General features: G+C 52.8%; 1 protein-coding gene across 1 annotated transcript in view; it reads right to left on the reverse strand.

Annotated features, from left to right (window-relative positions):
* The window catches only part of PPL (periplakin), a 58078-nt gene that overhangs the window by 13385 nt on the left and 23914 nt on the right, over positions 1 to 20779 (reverse strand). Inside the window, exons 2-11 of the mRNA XM_032258030.1 lie at positions 15160 to 15259; positions 8454 to 8608; positions 7276 to 7396; positions 6143 to 6268; positions 6009 to 6050; positions 3966 to 4127; positions 3736 to 3843; positions 2429 to 2524; positions 348 to 470; positions 11 to 157 (exon numbers count right to left, since the gene is read on the reverse strand). Coding sequence (XP_032113921.1) covers positions 11 to 157; positions 348 to 470; positions 2429 to 2524; positions 3736 to 3843; positions 3966 to 4127; positions 6009 to 6050; positions 6143 to 6268; positions 7276 to 7396; positions 8454 to 8608; positions 15160 to 15259 — 1180 coding nt within the window. The remainder of the gene's footprint in view (positions 1 to 10; positions 158 to 347; positions 471 to 2428; positions 2525 to 3735; positions 3844 to 3965; positions 4128 to 6008; positions 6051 to 6142; positions 6269 to 7275; positions 7397 to 8453; positions 8609 to 15159; positions 15260 to 20779) is intronic.

Genomic DNA, 20779 nt, shown 5'->3' on the forward strand with positions numbered 1-20779 from the left:
CCCCACGCACCTGCTCCCCCTCGAAGTCACAGAGTGCCTCCACGGGGATGGCCTTGAGCGGCGTCTCCCGGCGGTACCTGAGAGGCACCACCTGTTGGCCTCGCTTCTGCAGCCCCCGCACCACATCCTCATACTTGTCCAGCACCTTCTCCTGGTCCTGGAGAAAGGGGGGTGGGGGACCAGGGTGAGACCAACAGCCTTTCCCCTGGTGGGAGGGTGCTGAGTCGGGGCTGGGATCAACAGGCGGGGCCTGTGGAGAGGCCTGTCCAGTGCTGAGGGTGGGCCTGGTATAGAGGGGTCCCCCGCTCCCCTGCCCCAAGCCAGCAGGGTCCTGGGCCATCGCTCACATCCAGCTCCCTCAATAGCAGCTCAATCTGGTACCGGTCCTTGAAGTCAGGGCTGTATTTCTGGTTTAGGTCCGAGTCCACCTTGCGCAGCAGCTCCTGAGCGTCCTTCATGTCTTTGTGGAACTAGGGGAGAATGTGGCCCTGTCACAGCCAGGAAACCACTAGAAGCACCTGGGCTTCTGTCTGAGGCTTCAAGCTCATCCCTCAGATGGGCCCCTGTGCTGAACCTGAGGCTCCCTTCATGGAGACAGTCCCACCCTCCCTGAGCCAGCTCCTTGGGGAGAAGCCAGGTCCTTTCCCACCCATCCATAAGATGCCACCTCTGTGACATGCTTCCTTTCATATACAAGTAAGTTTTGGGTGTCTTTGATTCCGTTCCTCTCTCTGTACTAGGAATACCCAGACTTTACACCTTCTTTCTAAGTTTTGATAATAACCTCCCTTTTATGTTCTCAAAAATTCTCTGTTGCATTCTTCAGTCTATGAACTCTTGGGTCACTGTCCGCTAACCCCTGGCCCAGCGATTTGCCCCTCTCCTGCATGAACTCAAGGGGGTGAGAGCGGTGTGTCAGTGACCCCCCTCTCCCCACAGGCCACGCACTTGGGCTGCAGCTATGAACAGCACCTGAAGCCCCCACCGTGCAGCTCAGATAGTGAACGAGGAGGGACATGGGGTCGCCCACATCCAGCTTTCCCCAGACACCTCACTCCTAAGAGTCACCAGCAGCTTGTTAAGAACTCTCATTCCTCTGTAACCAGACAAGCATCCAGCCACAGATGAGTGGATACACGCTGGTCTCTCTGTACAATGGGATATGATTCAGCCATGAAAAGGTGCGAAGCACTGAAAATGCTACGACATGGATAAACCCAGACAACATGATGCTCAGTGAGACAAGCAAGACACAAAAGGGCGGAGACTGCATGATTCTGCTTATCCTTCACATTCACTCTAGATGTGAAACATCTGGAATAGGCAAGTCCATAGGGACAGCAAGCAGACCAGAGGTGACCAGGGCCGGGGAGAAGGAATGGAGACTTACTGCCTAATGGGTAAAGGTTTTTGTTTTTGTTTTGTTTTGTTTTTGAGATGGAGTCTCTCTCTGTTACCCAGGCTGCAGTGCAGTGGTCCGATTTGGCTCACTGCAACCTTGCTTCCCAGGTTCAAGCGATTATCCTGCCACAGCCTCCCAAGTAGATGGGATTTCAGGTATGCGCCACCATGCCTGGCTAACTTCTATATTTTTAGTAGAGATGGTGTTTCATCATATTGGCCAGGCTGGTCTCGAACTCCTGACCTCTGGTGACCCACCTGCCTTGACCTCCCAAAGTGCTGGGATTAGAGGCGTGAGCCACCACGCCCGGCCAGGGTTTCTCTTTGGGGTGATGGAAAGAGTTGGAATAGCTAGTGGTGATGGTTGCATTGTGAAACAATGAATGCCACTGAATTGTACACTTGAAAATGGCAAATTGGCCAGGCACAGCGGCTCACACCTGTAATCCCAGCACTTTGGGAGGCTGAGAGGGGAGGATCACCTGAGGTCAGGGATTTGAGACCAACCTGACCAACATGGTGAAACCCCGTCTCTACTAAAAATACAAAAATTAGCCGGGCATGGTAGTGAGCACTTGTAATCCCAGCTGCTCAGAAGGCTGAGGCAGGAGAATCCCTTGATCTCAGGAGGCAGAGGTGGCAGTGAGCTGAGATGGCACCACTGCACTCCAGCCTGGGTGACAGGGCGAGACTCTCTTAAAAAAAAAAAGACAAATTTTGTTTTATGTATCTGCATGTATATTATAGATTTTGCAAAAATTAAAACCCCTCACACTCATCCCTGGGCCCCATGTGACCTGGGGATCAGACTCTGGCCCCGGTCCCCAGGGAGGATGGACAGGGGCCAACAAGCTCGGGACATGTCTGCACATGCCATCAGAAGCATGGGCGCTGGGCACCTGAGATGGCAACACTACAAGGCTCCTGGATCAAGCAGCACGAGGCCACGCGTGAGCCAAGGAGGCACTGGGCACTCTCAGAGAGTAGTGCCCCTGGTGCTGGGGGTGCTCCCGGAAGAGGCAGGTACCTGGTGGTAGTCCTCCATGTACTTGAGGTGGCTCTCCTCGCAGATGAGCAGGTTCAGGTACTCCTTCCAGTCAGCGTGCACAGCCTCCATGTGTGCCTACCAGCAGAAGAGGGGCTGGTCACCATTGGGCAGGTACCAGAGACGCCAAAGGAGGGACTTCTGGGATACTGGACCGGGGCATGGTGGGGGAGGTAGGCATCTGGTTTCTGCCTGGGTGTGGCTTCCACAGAGATAGCCAGCTTCTGCTCAGGGATAGGAGGAGGACAGAGGCATCACGTTAAGGAGCCAAACAGGGATGTCACGTGCGGACGCCCAGGCTGTGCGGTACACAAGGGGCAAGTGCAGGCTTCGTCTGCCTAAAGTAGTGCCTTCAGCACATCTGCGCAAAGGCACAGTCATGGACTGAATACTGTCCCACCAAATCCATGACCCTGGCTGGGCACGGTGGCTCATGCCTGTAATCCCAGCACTTTGGGACGCTGAGCTGGGTCAATCACCTGAGGTCAGGAGTCCGAGACTAGCCTGGCCAACACGATGAGACCCTGTCTCTACTAAAAATACAAAAAATAGCCGCGTGTGGTGGTGTGCGCTTGTAGTCCCAGTTACTCGGGAGGCTGAGGCAGGAGAATCACTTGAACCCAGGAGGTGGAGGTTGCAGTGAGCCGAGATCACTGCACCACTGCACTCCAGCCTGGGCAACAACGATCAAACTCCATCTCAAAAAAAAAAAAAAAAAAAAAGATGGGACATTATTTGGAATAGGATCTTTTCAGATGTCATTAGTTAAGGATCCTGGAATTAGAGTGAGCCCTAAATCCAGTGACTGGTGTCCTTATGAGAGGACACAGAAAGACATGGGGAGAGAAGGCTGTGTGAAGATGGAGGAAGGGACTGGATTGATGCAGCCATGTGCCAAGGGCTGCTGACAACCTCCAGAAGCCGGAAGAGCAAGGAAGCCACCTGTCCTAGAGCTTCCAGAGGGAATGAGGTCCCGGAGCACCTTGATTTCAGACATACAGCCCACAGACCTCTGATAGAATGCATTTCTGTTGTTTAAAGCCACTAAGTTTATGGATACTTGTTGCAGCAACTCTAGAAAACTAATACAGATCCCACAGGGGCTTCAGAAGTCCAGGAGCTGAGGGCAGAGGTGTCAACGTTTCAGGATAAACGGAGGAGACAGACAGAGCTAGATGCAGCTTGCAGGACCCCCAGCTCCAGGGTCTGCCCGAGCTCCAGGTGGTCCACAGGCAGAGGCCGACCAGCAGCCACCCTGGAGGAGCTGTGTGGCCTCGGGGCGCACGCACCTCAATGGAGTTCCTCCCAGGGTGCTCGGCCGCCAGCAGCTGGTCACCCTCGCTGTGCAGTTTGTTAATTCTCTCCTCTTTGGCCTCCAGGTTCCGGTTGATGAAATTCTGCAGTGGGGAGCAGGGGAGGAGCCTCAGTGCCCAGCCTGCCAGCCCCATGCTTCCGCCTGGTGGCCCCATGCTCCCTCCAGGGCTGCCTCCTCCCTGGCGCCCAGGCTCCCCATGCCCACCTCGTACTGGCGCCGGCGGCTGGGGTAGTCGAGGTTGCGGTCGCTCCAGTCATACTGCATGCGGCCCTTGGCCTGCTGGTCTAGCCAGTACAGCTCGTTGGTGCAGCGCTGCATGTAGTCTTGCAGTGAACTCAGGTGCTGCTGCCGGGCCTGTGATGCCACCTGCAGGAGCCGGCGCAAGGACGGAGCTGCATCCTCAGCCCACTGCCACTGCTCGCTTCCCTCCCCGACTCCCGCAGGGCCCAGCTGGCCTGAGGACAAACCCAGCTTAGCCACTTCCAGGCCAGGCCCCCTTGGACAAGTCACCTGACCCCCTAAAACTCATTCATTCATTCAGCAAATGTTTACTGAGCAACTACTATGCGCCGGACGTGGCTCCAGGCACTTGGGATACAGCAGTGAATGAAACACACAAAACCCTTATGGAATTGACATTTTTGTGAAGGCTGAGTTTACCCATCTGTAAATGGGGATGATGATGGCCCAACCTCAGAGGGCACAGAGATTGGCATATAGTTGGTGCTCAATAAATATCAGTAACTACAGCTTCTACTGTTTATCATGATCATCTTATAGAGGGCTGGAAGGAAAGCACCACTTTATGTCTGAGAAGTGGGGGTGGAAGGGAAAGGAGGGATGTTTGCCTTTAGGTACACGGGGCCCTCCCCAAGCCAGCACTAAGCTAAGAACTTCTGCAACATTAACTCATTTCATCCTCAAAGCGACCCTATGAGACAGGAACACGTAGGAACTCCATTTCACAGAAGAGGAAACTGAGGCTCCCAGAGGCTAAGTAACTCGCTCAGTCTCTCACCACCAACACTAAGAGGCAGAGGCGGCGTGGTTCCTAACAGCTACACGAGGCTGCCTCTCCATTCTCTGAGATGTCTGAAACACTGGCAGTGAGGAAGCATTTGCATGACACAATTTTTAAAAGAATACATTCTTTAAAGGTTTGGGAAGGAAAATGGAAAGCTTCTGTACAGAAAGCAGTGGCACCCAGCAGGTACTTAACAGGCAGTACCCCCTGGGGTCTATTAAGGTTTTCCCTGAGCAAACAGGGCAAACCTGGCAGCCGCTCAGGACAGGGCTGGGACAGGTCTCTTCCCACCTTAGCCCCTCTCCTGACTGAAGTGTTTACTACACGCCTGTCTTCTTCTTCTTCTTTTTTACTTATTTATTTTTTTAAAGATGGGGTTTCACCATGTTGCTCAGGCTGGTCTTGAACTCCTGACCTCAGGTGATCCGCCCGCCTTGGCCTCCAAAGTGCTTGGATTACAAGTGTGAGCCACCACGCCCGGCCTTCTTTTTTTTTTTTTTTTTTTTTTAAGACAGGGTCTTGCTCTGTTTCCCAGGCTGGAGTGGAGTGGCACGATCTCAGCTCACTGCTGCCTCCACCTCCTGGGCTCAAGTGATCCTCCCACCTCAGCCTCCCAAGTAGCTGGAACCACAGGCATGCCATCAAGCCCAGCTAATATTTAAATTCTTTGTAGAGCTGGAGTCTCACTATGTTGCCCAGGCTGGTCTCAAACTCCTGGGCTCAAGGGATCCTCCTGCCTCTGCCTCCCAAAGCACTAGGATTACAGGTGTGAGCCACCACACCCAGCTGCTTATGTCATTTTTAGAAGAATACATCCTTGGCCAGGCAAGGTGGCTTATGCCTGTAATCCCAGCACTTTGGGAGGCTGAGGCAGGCAGATCACAAGGTCAGGAGATCGAGACCATCCTGGCCAACATAGCGTAACCCAGTTTCTACTAAAAATACAAAAATTAGCTAGACATGGTGGCTCGTGTCTGTAGTCCCAGCTACTTGGGAGTCTGGGGCAGGAGAATCACTTGAAAACGGGAGGTGAAGGATGCATTGAGCCAAGATGGTGCCACTGCACTCCAGCCTGGTTACAGAATGAGACTCCTCAAAAAACAACAACAACAACAATAACAACAAAACAGCAAAAAAATATATATATCTCCTTGTCCCCCATGACTCCGAGCTTCCCACCCTCTTCCTTCCCCGGAAGCCTTTTCCCCCAGGGAGCTCCTCACCAGCAGTTTCTGGTACTTGGCCCGGAGTTCGCTGTTCTGCTCCTGAGGACAGAGCCAAGGGCACAGGTCAGGGGCAGGATGCAGGTGTGGCCCCCTCCATCCCTGAGTCCCCACCACACCAGCACACGCCTCACCTTGTCCCCATCCTTGGCCAGGTGGGGCCCGATAGCCTTGACCTCGTTGTGGAAGATGTTGTGCTCCTCCACTTGGTGATCCACCAGTGGCAGGTCAGTCCCGAAGCCCTGGCTGCTCAGCTTGTCCTGGCCGGGAAGGCAGAGAAGCAAAAGGGAAAGGGTGGGCTGGGGGCTGGGGACGTGCAGCCACCCCAGGAGACTCGGCAGTGGCCATGATGCTGCTCTCTTCATCACGGGACCCCGAGGTGCCACAGGGAGATGCTGGCCACACCTTCAACCCTGACGTTCTGCTTGCGGATCACTGACCTCCATATTGCCTTTCATCTCACACAGCCTCAGAGGCCTGCAAGGTTACCGTCCCATCTCGCAGATGAGGACACAGGCTGAGTGAACAAGTCACTTGCTCAGGGTCACGCTGCTAATGCTGGGGAAGCTGGCCAGGCATGGCGGCTGATGCCTGTCATCCCGGCATTTTGGGAGGCCAAGGCAGGTGGATCACTTGAGCCTAGGAGTTTGAGACCAGCCTGGCCAATGTTGGCAAAAAATACAAAAAATCAGCCAGGTGTGGTGGCGTGCACCTGTAATCCCAGCTATGTGGGAGGCTGAGGTGGGAGGATCACCTAAGCCTGGGAAGATGAGACTGCAGTGAGCCATGATCGTGCCACTGTTCTCCAGCCTGGGCAACAGACTGAGACCTTGTCTCAAAAATAAATAAATAAATGAAAAATAAAATTAGGGAAGCTGAGGCTCGAACCTGGAACACCTAGCTGCAGCGGCGGCCTGCTTCTCTGTGGCGAAGGCACAAGAAAAACAGAGACTAGCCAGAAGTCTGGCTGCTCCCACCCCAGCCTGTCCACAAAGCGTTGCCAAGACCCCAACATGCCAGGGTTGGAAGGCGGGACCCAGGAGCGGCAGCCAGGTGCAGCTGACAGGCCCCAGAATCTGAATCACCGCTGCTTGAGCTGTGTGACCCTGACTTGGTGCTGCAGTCCTCTGAGCCTCTCTTTTCCCACTGGCACACTGGAAAAACATCGGGACCGGGGATGCTCATTAAATGGTGAGGCGCTCCCTGCACACACACGGCCCCCTCCCTAGCTGAAGCCCTGGAGCCAGCGGCTTCGCCCTGGCCATACCAGCTTCTCCTCCACCAGTGCCGCCCAGTTGACCTGTGGGTCCATTTCCTTCACCGCCAGGCTGTAGATCTGCTTGTGTTTCCCGCGCAGGTTGGTCACACGTTCCTTCAGCTGACGGATACTGATGGGAAAGAGGTTGCCTGCTTAGTGGGGCTGGTTGGCACTGCCCGTGCCCCAGGAGGGGCTCCCACCCAGACCCCGGCCTCAGTGGCCTGGAAGGACACGGTGACCGTGGTCTTGGGTTCTAGACAATCTCTGCATCCTCCCACCCCCTCCCTCCCCTCCTCCCACCCACTTTCTTTCTTTCTTTTTTTTTTTTTTTTTTGAGACAGAGTCTTGCTCTGTTGCCCAGGCTGGAATGCAGTGGCACAATCTCAGCTCAGGGCAACCTCTGCCTCCCGGGTTCAAGTGATTCTCCTGTCTCAGCCTCCTGAGTAGCTGGGATTACAGGCATATGCCACCTCACCTAGCTAATTCTGTATTTTTAGTAGAGACAGGGTTTCATCATGTTGGCCAGGCTAGTCTCAAACTCCTGACTCAGGATCACCTGACCTCAGGTGATCCGCCCACCTCAGCCTCCCAAAGTGCTGGGATTACAGGTGTGAGCCACCATGCCTGCCCCAACCACTTTCCCTCAATTTTCCTTCCCGAATCAGAGTTTCCTGAGGGCTTACTAGGTGCCCAGAACCATAGAAGGTTCTGGAATAAGCAGGAAGGACCTTGTTTTCTGGAGCCTGTCATCCAGTAGGGCCCATGGGGTGGTGCATGCCATGCCAAAGACAAGTCTCAGAGGTCATGGGGCACTGAGAGAGCCTGGCCCTTGCTGAGGGTGTGGGGTGTGGGGCATGGGACAAGGGGGGCTGATTCATCCATGATCAACTGAATGCCAAGTGAGCCAAGGATGCCAGGGACAGGGCGCCAGGCAGCGGGAGAGCTAGCTCAAAAGCTCAAAGGTCAGGCTGGTGGCTCCAGAAAAGGGACATCAACTCCCCGAGTCTCCCTTTCCCTAACTGCAAAATACGGTTGTCAAGAAGATCACATGAGCCTCTGGCACGTGCCTGGCACCTAGTTAGCCCTTGATAACCTCTGACTTCGGCTCCCGAATGCTGAACAGGATCCCCAGCCCTGGGCCACAGCCCCCGACCGCTCCCCTGAGACGAGAAGTGGAAGGGACCTACTCCTCGGCGATCATGTCTCCCTGCGGGTGCTTCATGTGCTTGGCGATGGCCGCATCTGCCTCCAGCAGGTAGAGCAGCTTCTCTGAGTCCAAGACCTTCTGCAGGGTCACGTCCCGTTGCTCAGGCTGCCGACCCTCCTGCAGCCGAGCCACGTCCTGTGAGGATCACAAGAGAGGGGACAATGGACAGGAGCTGAGAGCGGGCACTGTGGCAACGGGAGGGGCGGGATGAGCCCCAGTCAAAGGATGAGCCTCAGGCCCGCCTGTAATCCCAATACTTTGGGAGGCTGAGGTGGGCAGATCACGAGGGGTCAGCAAGATGCTTCCCTTCTTTCCCTTTTTCCTTTTTTTTTGAGACCAAGTCTCGCTCTGTCGCCCAGGCTGTAGTGCAGTGGTGCAACGGCTCACTGCAACCTCCGCCCCCTGGGTTCAAATCATTCTCCTGCCTCAGCCTCCCAAGCAGCTGGGATTACAGGTGCCTGCCACCACACTGGGCTAGTTTTTGTATTTTTAGTAGAGATGGGGTTTAACCATCTTGGCCAGGCTGGTCTTGAACTCCTGACCTCTACCCACCTTGGCCTCTGAAAGTGCTGGGATTACAGGTGTGAGCTACCACGCCCAGCCTCCTTCTTTCCCTCTGAGTAACGCCTTCCAGGCTTGTCTAGATAGCACAGTCAGTAGTTCCATCTCTTTGTTGCTAAGTGGCATTTCTCGGTTCACTCTGCAAAGTGGGTATTTTCCTTATGCCCCTTCCAGCCTGTCCTTAAGTACCCAGCAAACAGAGCTCAAGCACCTACTGTATGCCAGGTGTTGGGACACAGCTGTGAACAGAAGAGACATGGCCTCCCTGCCTGGCACTCACAGCCCAGTCTGCGAGACCACCAGGAAGGCCAGTCACAGGATGAGCCTCACAGAGGTGATTACAAGTCCCTCCAGCTCAGTGTTTATGAAAGAAACGCACGAGAGGCGGAACGAGGTGGACCCGCTTCAGCTCTGGTGGTCAGGGAAGCCTCTCTGCGGCAGAGACACAAGCTAAGAACAAAGGATGAAAGGGACGGGTGTTCCAGCCACAGATGGCCTGTGCAAAGGTCCTGAGGCAGGAGAGAGCAAGCTACAACTAAGCCGTGGTGAAAGGCCGCTGTGGATAGAGAGGAAACAGGGCAGGTGGGGGGCCAGAGCACGGAATGGCTGCAAGGAGGGGTCCTGCATAGCTCCACTTGTGCTTAAAGGGGATGCCTCCAGGGGGTCTGTGGGGAGAGTATATGGGTAGTGAGGCAGTGGGCTGGGAGAGCAGGCAGTGGTCTGTGGCAGCAGCCAGGTGACAGCAAGGTAGCACCAGCGAGAAGGAGCAGAGCGGGGGCAGGGGGGAGTATCTGGGAGGGGCCATCGATGGTTGCCGATGAGTGCAGGGCTTCTGTTCATTTAGGGAAGAGTGATGAACAGCAGCCAGGACAGCAGGTTTCTCAACACAGTGGCTTAATTCACTGTGTCAATACAGTATTTGAGAAGCCCAGCTGTGAGTCTGCACCATGCTGGGTCCTAGGGATGAGCCCCTGAGTGATCCCCAGTCCCACAGGGGAGGCAGTCACATGTCAGTGAGGGGACTGAGTACAGGTTGGCTGACGCTGGGGCACCCAGAGGCGGCCGCCAATCCCATCCCCTGGCTGGGTCTCAGCATCCCCATCTCTACAATGGGCATAAGGAAAACACCCGCTTTGCGAAGTGAACTGAGAAATACCACTTAGCAACAAAGAGCAGGAACTACGGACCGTGCTCCATGTGAATGAGCCTGAAGAGGTTATTCAAAGGGAAAGAAGCCAGACAGAGCCCACATGATGTGGGATCCATTTACGTCAAGTGCCCCAAATAGGCAAGTCCAGAGAGACAGAAAGTCTCTGTCTCTTAGTTGTTGCCCAGGGCAGGGCTGGGAAGAGGCATTAACAGTAAATAGGAACAAGAGATCTTGTTCCGGACGAAATGTGCTGAAACTGATTCATGGGCATGGCTGCGCCCCTTGCTAAAGTTACTCAAAATCATTGACTTGTGCACTTGAAATGGGAGCATTTTATAAGTAAACTATGTATCCATAAAGTTGTCTTAAAAAAAGAAAAAGCGGCCAAGTGCGGTGCTCACTCCTGTAGTCCCAACACTTTGGGAGGCTGAGGTGGGCAGATCAGGGGGTCACGAGATTGAGACCCTTCTGGGCAACATGCTGAAACTGCATCTCTACTAAAAATACAAAAAAATTAGGTGGGTGTGGTGGTGCCTGTAATCCCAGCTACTCGAGAGGTAGGAGAATCGCTTGAACCTGGGAGGCGGAGGGTCTGGTGAGCCAAGATTGTGCCACTGCACTCCAGCCTGATGACAGAGCTAGATTCCATCTCAAAAAAAGAAAGACAGACAGAAAAAGGAAAAAAAGAAGAAAAATCAGAAATACACAGAGGTGATGTGGTGCAGGTATGAAGTGAACTTGGCTTCCTATTGGAGGAAGAAAACGTGTCGAGTGTCTTTGCCTGGCTAAGTCTGGGAGGGCTGAGGGGTGAACAGGCCTGGCTCCCCAGGGGCTTGGAGGTGAGGCTGATGTCTCCAAAAGCCAGTGGAGGTCAGGCACAGTGGCTCATGACTGTAATCTCAACACTTTGAAAGGCTGAGGCAGGAGGATTGCTTGAGCCCTGGAATGCAAGACCAGCCTAGGCAATATAGGGAGACTTCACTTCTTATAAATTTTTTTTTTAAAGTAGCTGGGTGAGATGGTGTGCACCCATAGTCCTAACTACTCAGTAGGCTGGGGCAGGAGAATCATGTGAATCCGGGAGTTCAAGGCTGCAGTGAGCTAAGATTGCACCACTATACTCCAACCTGGGCAGCAGAGCAAGACCCTGTCTCAAACAAACCAACGTATTCAAAAAGCCAATAGAACCAGGCATCCCCCAACCCTGGGGTACGCTAGCCAGTTAATTACAACAAAACATCACATTTCTTGGCTTGGAGTGGAATTTTATCCACTCCATTATCACCAGCTTCCCTGAGCTGCAGATCAAAGATTAATTTTACAAAAGGAGGAAGTCTATCAATCATTGCCTAATTCATGAAGCTGCCAGGTGGGAATGTAAGCTCTCCCAAAACACTGGCTGAGAGAGAAAGAGGACATCTAGCTGAGGGAGGCTGGTGTGCAAAAGTTCAAGGTCAGGCAGAACTGATCGATGCTGAGAGATTGCAATAGGGTTGATCTCTGAGTGATATTAACTGGGGAGATGGCCAGAGAGCTTTCTAGACAGTGTTATCCATCTTGCCCCAGACAATGTAACATGGGTATCTACTGATGCAAAAATTCACCCAGGTGAAGTCTTCAAATGCAGACACTTCTATACAGTTTATATAAATTATACCTTGATAGAAAAGTTTTTAAAGCCATAGGGGCAGTGGCTCACCCCTACAATCCCAGCACACTGGGGGGCCCAGGCCAGGGAATTGCTTCAGCTCAGGAATTTGAGACCAGCCTGGGACACATAGTGAAATCCTATCTCTAAAAAAAATATAAAAATTAGCCAGGCACAGTAGCATGTGCTTGTAGTCCCAGCTACTTGGGAGGTTGAGAGGGGAAGATGGCTTGAGCCCAGGAGGTTGAGGCTTCAGTGAGCTGTGATCATGCCACTGCATTCTAGCCTGGGCAACAGAACGAGACTCCATAAAAAAAAAAAAAAAAAAAAAAAAAAAAAAATAGTTCAGCTAACGCCTATAATCCCAGCACTTTGGGAGGCTGAGGTGGGTGGGTTACCTGAGGTCAGGAGTTCAAGATCAGCCTAGCCAACAAGGTGAAACCTCGTTCCTACTAAAAACACAAAAATTGGCTGCGCATGGTGGCACATACCTGTAATCCCAGCTATTCGGGAGGCTGAGGCAGGAGAATCATTTGAACCCAGGAGGTGGAGGCTGCAGTGAGCTGAGATGGCACCAATATACTCCTGGGCAACAGAGTGAGACTGTCTCAAAAAAAAAAAAAAAAAAAGAAGAAGAAAAGAAAGAAAAAGAGAGAGAGAAAGAAAGGAAGGAAGAAAGGAAAAAAAGAAAGAAAGAAGGCAGGCAGGCAAAAATAGTTCAGGCCAAGCACACATGGCTCATAACTATAATACCAGCACTTTGGGAAACCAAGGCAGGAGGATGGCTTGAGGCCAGCAGTCAAGACCAGCCTGGACAACACAGCAAGACCCCGCCTCTACAAAAAATAAAATAAAAATGGTTCAAAATTATCTCCCAAAGACATGCTTGTTATTCAGAGTCATTACTCCAGCGAAATAAAATGAGAAGGTTAAACCCTCTTCTTTCTCTCTCCCTCGCTCTCTCTTACACACACACACAAAGGTCAAACAGATATGCATCAATGTGTTAACAGTCAATGGATACCTCTGGTGGTGGAATTCTACATGATTGATTTGATTGAGTGATTGATTGACTGATGCCGGGCCTCTCTCTGTTGCCCAGGCTGGGTGCAGTTGTGTGATATTGGCTCCCAGGCTTAAGCAAGCCTCCCACCTCAGTATCCCGAGGAGCTGGGGTGACAGGCACACACACCACCACGCCTGGCCAATTTTGCATATTTTTTGTAGAGACGGGGTTTCATCGTATTGCTCAAACTGGTCTCAAACTCCTGGGCTCAAGCCACCTGCCTGCCTAGGCCTCCCAAAGTGCTGGGCTTGCAGGCACAAGCCACTGTGCCCGGCTTATGATCTTAATTTACTTCGTTATGCTTGTTTATCCATCCTGAAATGTGTGTGATGAACACATATTACTTTTGTTATGAGGAAAAGACACACCCCCAATAAATGTTTGTTTTAAGAAAGAAAAAATCCACCACCAAAGGGGGTCCCAGATGGCAGGGGATGTAACTGAAAATGACAAGGGGAGCTTATGGGAGGGAACAGGTGCGGGCTGACTGGGCAGAAGCCAGGGAGGCAGGAGGTGGAGGCCCAGGAGGGTGTGGAGGGCAGGACCCCAGGCAGGAGGCTGGGGTGAGGCCCACCCCGGGGCCCCTGCAGGGGACAGCTGGTGGCAGAGAACAGAGTCTCCACGTGCCTGCCCCCTGCACCCCTGCAGACTATGCCCACTCCAGCCCACCCACCCGCTCCGGTGTCTCAGCTGCTCCAGACAGGCTCTCAGAGGGTGGGCAACTGGGCCATCAGGGGCAGCCAGGGCGTTTGGACACCTGAGGCTGGGCCTGGGGACAGCAGTGTGGCTGGGAAGACCTTGACCTCCCTGCTGACCTCTCCACCCTCATCTCCCCAACTCCCCTGGTCCCACATTTTTTTTTTTTAGACAGAGTCTCACTCTGTCGCCAGGCTAGAGTGCAACGGCATGATCTCGGCTCATTGCAACCTCCCCTCTCAGGTTCAAGCAATTCTCCTGCCTCAGCCTCCCAAGTAGCTGGGATAACAGGTGTGCACCACTATGTCCAGCTAATTTTTGCAGTTTTAGTAGAGACAAGGTTTCACCATGTTGGCCAGGCTGGTCTTGAACTCCTGACCTCAAGTGATCCGTCCACCTCTGGCCTCCCAAAGTGCTGGGATTACAGGTGTGAGCCGCTGTGCCCGGCCTGGTCCCACCTCTTAATCGCCTCCTGAGTAGGGACACCAGAAGAAATACAGACTGCCAATTGCATTGGATTTTCAGATAAATAATAATGTTTTAGCAAAAGCCTATCCCTGATAATACATGTGCTTTCCTGTTACTAAAAAATGATTTGTGTTCTGAAACACAAATGTAACTGGGCATGTTGTATTTTATTTGCTCAGTCTGGTAATTCCACGTCCAGGCTGATGCTGGCACCGTCTCTGCCACTGACTTGTCACCGCAGGCCCTTCTGAACCTCAACTGCTCCAGGCTACAAAATGGATATCAACCCAGTTGCACCAGGCTGAGGTGCTGGAAGGTTCAAAGAGAAGGCGGGCATTCCCGCAGCTCATGTGTCCCGCAGGGTACAGAGGCTTCGTGACGTTGAGTCCACGGGGCAGTTCTTAGGCCAATGTTGCAGACGGGGAAACTGAGGCTCAGAGAGGGGAAAGTGATTTGCCCAGCTATTTTCTCTCTCTTCTCCAAAAAAGGCAGAGGAAGACCTGCGCCCTGAGGGCTGGCAGCAGCAGGATGCGCCGCGAGAATGATATTTGATGGTAACAGCCCTGCACTGTATCTGCATAGTCTCATTCAGTCTTTACAACCACCCCACCGGATGGGAATGAACACTCCTGCCCGTTTAGGAAGAATCCCGTTCATGGGGAGGTGGGACGGCTCACTTGCCCAAGGTCACCCAGCAAGGACAAGGTTGGATTCCTTTCTTAAGAGCCTGACACCATGGCGCTCCTTCAGGCAGGAGACGCTTTGCACAGGGTCCAGGGGGCGGCAGGAACTTAGTACCCAGTGGGTACTGGTATTAACAACAACGGCAAGGTTCCTCTGGCAGAGCAGGGCTTCCTGACCTCGGCACCGCTGCCCTGCAATGAATGGTAGGGTGTTCCGCAGCATCCCCGACCCCCACTTCCCACCAAATGGATGCCTGGAGCACCTTCCTTCCAAGTTGTGACAACCAAAATGTCTCTGCATGTTCCCTGGGGGCCAGAATCATCCCTGAATGAGAATCACTGATTCCGAACAGGCCCTGGTCCTGAATGGGGCTGGCAGCACAGGGGCACCGGGGAGGGAGTGGGGGCACTCACACTCTGCATCTTGGCCTCCGTGTCCACGATGTTCTTCTCCACCTGGTCGGCATTCTTCTGCAGCTGCTCGATCAGCTCTGAGAGTTCCTTGTTAGAGATGCTGTGGGCAGAAGCCGAGGGGAGATAGGTGGGGTTCCTTGTGGGCTGTGCCTGCACAAGCACCCCATCCACCAGCTGGCCCCGGCCCCACGCTCTGAGCAGGAGCTGCCTACAGAGCCTTTGAGGGAGTTGGGCTGTTCCTGTAGGGCGACGTCACTAAAGCCATAGAGACAAGGCAGTGCCTGGCAAGGAGTAAGCCTCCAAATTTTTTTTTTTTTTTTTTTTTTTTGAGATGGAGTCTCACTCTGTCACCCAGGCTAAAGTGCAATGGTGCGATCTCAGCTCACTGCAACCTCCACCACCCAATGATTCTCATTCCTCAGCCTCCCCAGTAGCTGGGATTACAGGTGCACACCACCAAGCCTGGCTAAGTTTTGTATTTTTAGTGGAGATGGGGTTTCACCATGTTGGCCAGGCTGGTCTCGAACTCCTGACCTCAAGTGATCCATCTGCCTTGGCCTCCTGAAGTGCTGGAGTTACAGGCATGAGCTACTATACCTGGCCAGCCTCCGCTTTGATCATTCTCTCTACTGTTTCTATTTTTTATTTTTATTCATTAATTATTATTATTTTTTTTTGAGATAGAGTCTCCCACTGTTGCCCAGGCTGGAGTGTAGCAGCACAGTCATGGCTCACTGCAGCCTCCATCTCCCTGTCTCAAGCAATCCTCCCAGCTCAGCCTCTCAAGTCAAGTAGCTGGGACCACAGGCACATGCCACCACTCCCAGGTAATTTTTACATTACTTTTGGTAGAGAGTGGGTTTCACCATGTCACCCAGGGTGGTCTCGAACACCTGAGCTCAAGCAATTCGTCTATCTCGGACTCCCAAAGTACTGGGATTACAGACGTGGGCCACCAGGCCCTGCCTACACATTTTTTTTGAAAGATACAGTCTTGCTCTGTCACCCAGGCTGGAGTGCAGTGGCATGATCACAGTTCACTGTAGCCTTGAACTCCTGGGCTCAGGCAATCCTCCTGCCTCCGCCTCTTGGGTAGCTGGGACCACTGGCACCACCACCACACCTGGCTTCTAATGCTTCTTTTTTTTTGAGACAGAGTCTCCCTCTATTGCCCAAGCTGGAGTGCAGTGGTACAATCTGGGCTCACTGTAACCTCTGCTTCCTGGGTTCAGGTAATTCTCCTGCCTCAGCCTCCCGAGTAGCTGGGACTACATACAGGCATGTGCCCATCACACCTGGCTAGTTTTTCTGTATTTTTAGTAGAGACGGGGTTTCAACATATTGGCCAGGCTGGTCTTGAACTCCTGACCTTGTGATCTGCCTGACTTGGCCTCCCAAAGTGCTGGGATTATATGTGTGAGCCACTACACCCAGCCTGCTTCTATTTTGCCATGTTGGCAAAACATACCATATTTGAAAAATTGAGAGATAATTCACATGCTGTAAAAGTCACCTGTTTAAAGTACACAGTCAGGGGTATTTAGTACTATATATTCAGAGTTGTGCAACCATCACCACTATCTAAGTCCAGACATTTTTATCGCCCCAAAGCTCCACACCCACAGGCAGTCACCCACTATTCCCCACCCCCTCTAGTCCTGGGCAACCAGAAATTTCTCTCTATGGATGTGCCTATTCTGGACATTTCACAGAAATAGAATCACACAATACGTGGCCTTTTGCATCTGCCTTCTCTCAGCATGATGTTTTCAAGCTTCATGCATATTGCAGCATTGATTAGAACTTCATTCTTTTTATGGCTGAATAATATTCCGTCATGTGGCCACTTCACATTTTGCTTATTCATTCAACACCTGACAACCATCTGGGCCGTTTCCACCTCTGGGCCGTCATGAGAATCACACTGCTGTGAACTTTCGGGAACAAGCTTTTGTGTGAGCAGTCTGATTTTTAACCACCTGACGTTTTTCTTTCAACCACTCATTTTATTTTAGAGTTAAATAAATGTGTTTACAAAGGTAACTTGCTCTCCCCATTTTAAACAGAAAACCAAAATCCCTCACCGTGAGTGAATTAGCTGCTAAAATCGATTTCACGGGAATGTAATGGCACTGGGTTCTGTGGTGACACCTGGCTGCCTGCTGCTACTGACAGCCGTGGTAGTGTCAGGCCCAGCCTTTTTCCTGATCTTCTCAGAGAGGTTGAAAGAGAATTGACGCCCAATATGGTGGCTCATGCCTATAATCCCAGCACTTTGGGAGGCCAAGGCAGGCGGATCACCTGAGATTAGGAGTTTGAGACTAGCCTGGCCAACATGGCGAAACCCCATCTCTACCAAAAATACAAAAATTAGCTGGGCGTGGTGGCGGGTGCCTGTAATCCCAGCTACTGGGAGGCTGAGGCAGGAGAATCGCTTGAACCCAGGAGGGAGAGGTTGCAGCGAGCTGAGATCGCACCACTACACTCCAGCCTGGGCGACAGAGCAAGACTCTATCTCACAAAAAAAAAAACAAAAAAAAAAAAAAGAAAAGAAAAAGATAAAGAGACTTTAAAGTAGCCTGACCCTCTCCCTCACTGCCTCTGTGTCCCCTCCTGTTACATCTGTCTACTGTCCCCATCCCTCAGAACCACACACAGACCACTCTGGGAAATGCTTCAATGGAAGTTAGTTAAGACCTTGGCCCTGGGAGCAGCTGTGGTTTCAGATCTTGGCTTCCATCAGCCACTTAGTGGCTGTGTGACCTGGCCAAGCTCCCTTGCCTCTCTGCCCCTGCCTGCCAAACCGATAGACTAGAGTAACAGAACCTTTCTCGGCACTGGGGCGGCAGCGGTTACGAATGAAAGTGAGGCTACACAGGCAAAGTGCTGTGCACACAGCCAGGCACAGACGAAGTCTCAACAAAGGTTTGTGATTCTAGTTGTCAAGGAGTGTTTGCGATCACCCAGCTCTGCCTCTGTTGTTTTGAGATGGAGTCTCGCTCTGTCACCCAGGCTGGAGTGCAGTGGTGTGATCTTGGCTTACTGCAACCTCTGCCTCCTGGGTTCAAGCGATTCTGCTGCCTCAGTATCCCAAGTACCTGGGATTACAGGCACCTGCCACCACGCCCAGCCTTCTTTTGTTGTTTTCTTTAAACAAAGAAACAGAGACCAGAGAGGGAAAGCAACTTAGCCAATGTCAGCCAGCCAGCAGTGACAATCGCGACTAGTCCCATGTCCCCCACTCCGTCTCCAATGAAACGCACCTGCTGTGTGTGGGCCCAGCACCCGACCCAGACAAGCCTCTCCCTCCCTGATTCACCAGACAGGCCAGGAGGAAATAAGTATTTATAGAAACAGTCATAAGGCTGAAGCAGGCCTGGGGGCTGGGGATGCCTAGGGATGCCTCCAGGCTGGCTGGGCGGGGACAGGGGTGGTCACTGAAGGCTTCCTGGAGGAGGTGGTGTCTGCTGGGTGTTGAAGGAGAAGGAGGGTTCCTGTGCAGAAGGCTTCAGTAAGGAGAGGTCTTAAAGAGGCAGGTCCTGGCGCGTCCTGCGGGGTGGGTCAGGGTGGGGTTCTTGATGGTCAAGGCAGAGGGGACCACCAGTCCTTTAGAGTGATGCTCTAATGATCAAGGTTTTGGGGTCTAGCATGAAAAATTCAGATTTTGGGCCACTAACCCAGACCTGCTGAAACAGGTCTTCAGAGCTGGGCCCAGGAAGCTATATTATTATTGCTATATATAATTTTTTGAGATGGAGTTTCACTCCTGTTGCCCAGGCTGGAGTGCAATGGTGCATCTCGGCTCACTGCAACCTCTGCCTCCTGGGTTCAAGCGATTCTCTTGCCTCAGCCTCCGGAGTAGCTGGGATTACAGGCACCCACCACCACACCCAGCTCATTTTTGTATTTTTAGTAGAGACGGGGTTTCACTATGTTGGCCAGGCTGCCCTGGAACTCCTGACCTGAGGGAATCCACCCACCTCAGCCTCCCAAAGTGCTGGGATTATGGGTGTGAGCCACGGCGCCTGGCCTATAGTATTATTATTTTTGAGACGGAGTGTTGTTCTATCACCAAACTGGAATGCAGTGGTGAGATCTCAGCTCATGGCAACCTCCGCCTCCCGGGTTCAAGTGATTCTCGTGCCTCAGACTCCTGAGTAGCTGGGATTACAGGTTTGCATCACCATGCCCAGCTAATTTTGTATTTTTTTATTTAGTAGAGACAAGGTTTCACCATGTTGGCCAGGATGGTCTCAATCTCCTGGCCTCGTGATCTGCCCGCCTTGGCCCCCCAAAGTGCTGGGATTACAGGTGTGAGCCACCACGCCAGGCCTATTATTGCTATTTTTATAGGTTCCCCAGGGGACCTGGACACCCACTGGAGTCATGGACCAGCACTGCAGGGGCTGTTGATGTTGGGGGTGGAAATGGCAGTAGCAAACATGCTGGGAATCCACCCCTCTATGACCCAAACCTAGCCTACGGGCCAGCTTTGCAGCAGACGTGGATATACCAGGGCTGTGGGAACTTGGGGAAACAGGATCCAGAGCACACCTTCTGCAAGGTCAGCGGGGGGCAGCCTTTCCCAAAGTGGGGTCCAGGAACCCAACTCTTAGAAGTCTTATTCTTCCTTGGTCAAGGCAGTTAGGAAAATCCCACCCTTGATATGCTCATGAGCCAGCAAAGGCACTGATAAGTCCTGCAGTGGAGAAAGCTGGTGTTTGGTGGGGTGCCCAGGAAGGCTTGGCATGGGGAGCTTTGGATGGAGGATCTGGGTAAGAAGGGATAAGCTGGGCTTCTAGAACGGCCAGGTCAGAGGTCCACCCCCTCTCCTCCCTCATTCCCTAACCCCCCACTTCCTAGTTGGGAGGCCACATGGAGAACGGAAGTTTCTGGGCCCCCACATCCCCACCGCAGTCACCCCCACCCAGTCACTGGGCCAGCTGCACTGAGAGGTGGTGAGTCTCCCCCCAAATATTGAACCCCTGACTCTGCAGTGCATGGTTGGGGTCTGCACTGTGGCTCAGGTGGGGGCCTTTGTCTCTCTTGAACACGGCCCCACCTCAGGCACAGGGCCAGCTCCCACACCAGCCCTTTCACAGACTGCTGCAGATTCCAAAAAAGGCATCTTCTAGACTCTATCCTGGCGGGGCCTATTATTCCAGCCAAAGACCCCACCCCTGCCCCGGGGACATGGGAGTTACGGGGCCATGACCACTGCCTCAGGGACCTTGGACTCCTGGTGGGACAAAGCCACGAGCAGCAGCAAGAAGCTCTGGGCAGACAGGCCAGGCCCAAGTCCCAGCACTGGGCCGCTTGCTGCTCAGACAGCCTCAGGCAAATGCCCTACCCCGTGCAGCCTCAGCTTCTCCATCTGTCCACTGGTAACAACTACAGAGGTGTCCTGAGCACTTGCCACTTGCTGTGGGCTTTGCCAGGCCTCAGACACACTCACAGGCAGCAGCTCAGTATCATCCTCGTGGCCGGGCGCGGTGGCTCACGTCTGTAATTCCAGCACTTTTGGAGGCTGACGCGTGTGGATCACAACGTCAGGGGTTCGAGACCAGCCTGGACAATATGGTGAAACACCATCTCTACTTAAAATACAAAAAATTAGCTA

This window comes from Sapajus apella, unplaced genomic scaffold (genome assembly GCF_009761245.1).
Source record: "Sapajus apella isolate SASKATOON/1434 unplaced genomic scaffold, GSC_monkey_1.0 scaffold99, whole genome shotgun sequence".
Taxonomy (NCBI): domain Eukaryota; kingdom Metazoa; phylum Chordata; class Mammalia; order Primates; family Cebidae; genus Sapajus; species Sapajus apella.